The 5,321-nt window shown below is 31.9% G+C and overlaps 1 protein-coding gene across 1 annotated transcript in view; it reads right to left on the reverse strand.

The window, feature by feature from the left end:
• LOC106468003 (semaphorin-2A-like) overlaps positions 1 to 5,321 on the reverse strand; it is a gene marked incomplete at its 3' end in the record, with an annotated part of 98,440 nt that overhangs the window by 14,960 nt on the left and 78,159 nt on the right. Inside the window, exons 4-5 of the mRNA XM_022396278.1 lie at positions 1,847 to 1,909; positions 639 to 746 (exon numbers count right to left, since the gene is read on the reverse strand). Coding sequence (XP_022251986.1) covers positions 639 to 746; positions 1,847 to 1,909 — 171 coding nt within the window. The remainder of the gene's footprint in view (positions 1 to 638; positions 747 to 1,846; positions 1,910 to 5,321) is intronic.

The raw sequence follows: 5,321 nt of genomic DNA on the forward strand, positions 1-5,321 counted from the left end.
TCTCTGACACCAATTTGTTACGTCTCCGTTTGTTAATTGATTTTCCGTAAATTCGTTCCGACGAAACTTTAGCGACACAAGTCCTTACTTAATAAAAACTGGTTTATTCTTTCCGAATATAACTTTACGATACACTTATCTTCAACAGTCGCGCTATAACAAACTATAATTCACGTCTCACGAGCTCGAATACGTCTCTCTAACTGCAGTTCAATTACTCATTACCTATACACACATTGTTGTCACGTCCTATATATATACCAGAAAAACATATATCTATTAAATGCTAGGGCATTCACGAAGGAACAAGATACTTCCAGAAAATAGGCGGCGTGACAATAGTCACGTGACCCCCTGACCAACATTATATTGACATCCACTGAAAAGAAATGCATAGGATTTGCCATATGATGGCTTCTCAATGTAGCATTCCTATTAAAAGATAATAATTATGAAAATTGTTCTATTCTTAGACTTGAAGCCTTTAAAGCTATTCAAAAGTGCCTTTTATCTTCTTTATAATATGATAATATAGCATACCAAATTAAACACTTTTACAAAAACCATTCCTTCTCTTTTTATACATAATTGTTATTATTTTACACACATAATATTACTAAGTTTCTGATATAACTTACATGAATAATCCAGTCCTTAGGGTTGTGAGCATTTGTTCCACACACATATAACTTATCTCCTTCTCCTACTGGTTGTATAACTCTGATGTGATTTCTACAGTCATAGTGCTATTCGAAAATATTTATTTATACTTAAATGCTTAATGTCAGCTTGAATGATATGCTATTTGTATGCAAATCAATTTGTTTAGATAACCAATAGAAACTAAGCAGGACAAACATTTCCACAAAATTTGGATTTATATATACGTTTATCAAATAGTCTGAAGAAATACCTTTTTGTAAATATTTGTTTCAAATAGCGAGACACTCCTTATATTTTTTAATATTAATTCATAGTATTCTCATTTAACAATGAGTTCACATTGGAAAGAATCATCAGAATTTTCGTAGTAAATAAAGGAAGAATAATTAGTTAACAACGAGTCCAAACTGGACACAACAGATCAATCCACAAATTGAAAACAGGATTATTGGTTACCAATGAGTTCAGACTGGAGGCAATGATCATCAGAGTTTCATCCACAAATAAAGGCTGAATAATTAGTTAACAATGAGTCCAGACTAGACACAACAGATCAATCCACAAATTTAAAACAGGATTGCTGGTTATCAATGAGTTCAGACTGGAGGCAATGATCATCAGAGTTTCATCCACAAATAAAGGCAGAATGATTAGTTAACAATGAGTTCAGACTCGACACAACAGATCAATCCACAAATTGAAAACAGGATTGCTGGTTATCAATGAGTTCAGACTGGAGGCAATGATCATCAGAGTTTCATCCACAAATAAAGGCTGAATAATTAGTTAACAATGAGTCCAAACTGGACACAATAGATCATCACAGTTCAATACACAAAATGAAAGTTAATATTTTCTTAAATCAAAAATGTATTTCTAATAATACCTGCTAATAGTTCCAAGTTTAAAGTTTTAATAATTTATTTGTTCTAAACTCATTTTTATGGGTTTTTGATTAAAATATCAATGTTAAAACAAACAATTTGATAGGACAATTATGTTTACAACATTAAGTAAACCACTAGTATTATAAACCCATATCTAGTCTACATACACACACACACACTAGTTAGAAATAATTATAGTTAAATTAGTTTTATACAGTAGTTTATTTTTAATATAAGATGGTGATGGAAAGAAAACTATTCATATACTGAATACATTTCTTGGGAACATAACTTACTTCAGATTTGCCTTTCGAGACACAATGTGAAACACTTGATGGTGGAAAGGTTAAGGAGTCAGCCTAAAAGATAAATAAATAACTCATAATGGACAGCAATTACATTTCATTCCTTCAGTTGTAGAAATCATCAAACTAATGAAAGAACTTCTATAACATTTATCATGCAAAAACATTATGAAGAAACAGAATATCGAATGAAAAAAAGCAACAAACATGAAATTTGTTTTTTTATTCAGTCCCATCTTTTTTGGTATAAAAAAATTCAATAATCCAATTTCCAAGTAATTGAAACTGCTAACTTTGGGCTTCCTAAGAAACTTCTGTAAGATACGTGATTTTTTATATCGAGTATTTTTATAACAGAAAATATAATAAAAGCTAATATCTAACATTTTATTTGTTTGGATATAAAACGAATGATTCCAAATTTATAAATTAGTTTGCGTGTATATCAGGACGTACATTTCATACACAAACTCAAGAACATCCAACATATGAACATGAAATCTGGTATGATACTGATAAGGTCAACTAGCATGTGTAACAGAAAACACTGTAAATCAACCAAACATACATTTGAACAAAATTTTATGCAATGACACCTTTTAGTTTGTTTGTTTGTTTGATATGAATTTCGCGCAAAGCTAAACGAGGGCTATCTGCGCTAGCCATTCCTAATTTAGCAGTGTAAGACTAGAGGGAAGGCAGCTAGTCATCACCACCCACCGCCAACTCTTGGGCTGCTTTTTTACCAACGAATAGTGGGATTGATCGTCACATTATAACGCCCCCACGGCTGAAAGGGCGAGCATGTTTGGTGTGACGGGAAATCGAACCCGCTACCCGCAGATTGCGAGTCGAGCGCCCTAACCACCTGGCCATGCCGGGCCCAACACCTTTTAGTGTAGCCTTATGTAGCAGAAGACACTACAGAACTGAGTCAAAGTTGTACATTGGAAAAACAAAATTCCCAAAAAACTTTACTGTTCACACTAAAGTAAGGCGTATAACACACCTGGCAATGGTAGAAAGAAGTCTGTTTGTAGTTAGGCACAAAGCTACACAATGGGCTATCTGTGCTCTGCCCACTACGGGTATCGAAACCCGGTTTCTAGCATTGTAAGTCCGCAGACATACCGCTGTGCCATGGGGGGAAGTAGAAAGAATCGATCATTATTATTTGTATATTCGATGTTAGGAAGATCTAGTTAAGTAAGGTTTAACTGATGTAAGAAGAAGAGCCAGCCTACAGTGCTGATACAATTATTTCACGTTGCAGGAAAAATATTTGATTAATGAAATATTTAAAGAGTCAGCCGTGAAGTAAACCAAATAATGATTTTTTTTTACATTAATTAAATTTATTAACAATAAATTAATGGAATTGGTTTTAAAAATATGCCGTTTTTCAACAAAGAAGGTTTATTAATATTAATAAATAGTTTTGATTTCGGCCAAAAGATCATGTATGCTATAGAAAAAAGTTTTTATTAAAATAATTACAGTTATAAACAATTTTCAACGAGTTTATTTCAACTTTTATTTTATGATTTCTCCATTTTTCAATCTTTGTTAAAACGTTAACACATTAAAAAAATTGTTCAAACATTACACTAAAAACGTTCAAATAGATTCGAACAGAGATAAAGCTTAAAACGTTGTACTAGTTTATTTTCAAATTTTTCTAAAGTACACCACACGAATAACTACATAGTTTTAAAGAAAAATGCCACTCGCCATTCTTAATGCCTTGTTTAGGAACACCTTGTGTCACATTACGCATTAACCGCTCCATGTTTCGACGTCTTCTCTATGAGAAATTATTCCCACCCACACTGAAGACAGAAGTATCGCATTAGAAGAAATGAAGTTCTAAGGAGGACTGACACCTGGGACAACCGACTAGAGACGCACATTTATTCTTTGCTATCAATAGGAGGACATTTCAACGCCTTACTGAAAGTAATAACCAAGAGGACATCATTTAGGCGAATCTAAAGTTTTCAGAGTTAGACCATTACGTTTCCAAAACATTATTCGTATTTGCGGAATCATTTGATTCAGCTGTAAATCATTCTGCACAAACAGTGGAGCATTTATTCTACTTTACTATACACAGAGGCTCGAGACAATTTGTCTTTGGTTACAATACTTTCTATTTCAGTTTGGCTGCAGCAACGTGAAAGCTTTATATTCTAAAGGTACAGACTTTTTAACTTTCAAAAAATTAAGAAAATAATTTTCAAGCATCTAATATTAACTAACACAATTTATTTCACATAATTACCACAGGAAATCGTGAAAAGTGTACATTATATAATTACACTGAGTCTGTGTATGCTGTGTAAAAATGTCCGAGTTTGATGCCATCCGAAACTTTCAATAACTTAATGTCAATATAATAAATATTCAGTGTTACAAATAAAATAAATAATAGTGATTCACTTACTAAATCTACTTCACAGCCGGCATAACAGATGTTGTTCCTGAAAATTATTGATATAAATAGCACCTACACTTCTGATATGTCCATCATATCCCAATGCCGGACATGGCAGATGTAGTGTGGTTGATATATTACAATCATATTCGTTGTTGCTTTTACTCGTTAAATTCTTAACACTATAAATAAAACTGGACATAACTATTTTCAAATAATAGATCTTTTTTTCAAACTTACAAGATCGTTCATCATGAGGTTATAAGACTAATTAAAATATTTATTCTCGCTTCATGATTTTGAAATCTATAACAAAGATTACATTTAAAATGTTAGTAATTTTTTCTAATCTGCCCCAAGCTATAACAGGGTATTCTCAAGTAACGTATTTATAATGACCATAAGAAAACTGTTAAGGTTGATCTAAGGTCTTCGTACTAACCATAAAAAACTAAGTTGTCCTAAGGTAAAGTATATAATGACTAAATGAAAATTAAAGGTTGTTTTAAACTTAAGGCTAAAAGAAACCTAAACATTTTTCTAAAGTAAAGCGTATATACTCACTACAAGCAGTTTAGAAGCTGTTCTAAGTCGTAAAGTGTATACAAGAAAACTAAAAGTTATTCTACACTAACGAGTATGTACTGACTATACGAAAACTAAAAGTTTCTCTAAACCAAAGTGTATGTACTGACTATACGAAAACTAAAAGTTTCTCTAAGCTAAAGTATATGTACTGACTATAAGAAAACAAAGTTTCTCTAAGCTAAAGTGTATGTACTGACTATACGAAAACTAAAAGTTGTTCTAAACTAAAATGTATGTACTGACTATACGAAAACTAAAAGTTTCTCTAAACCAAAGTGTATGTACTGACTATACGAAAACTAAAAGTTGTTCTAAACCAAAGTGTATGTACTGACTATACGAAAACTAAAAGTTTCTCTAAACCAAAGTGTATGTACTGACTATAAGAAAACAAAGTTTCTCTAAACCAAAGTGTATGTACTGACTATACGAAAACTAAAAGTT

Source organism: Limulus polyphemus, unplaced genomic scaffold, assembly GCF_000517525.1.
Source record: "Limulus polyphemus unplaced genomic scaffold, Limulus_polyphemus-2.1.2 Scaffold2826, whole genome shotgun sequence".
Classification (NCBI taxonomy): domain Eukaryota; kingdom Metazoa; phylum Arthropoda; class Merostomata; order Xiphosura; family Limulidae; genus Limulus; species Limulus polyphemus.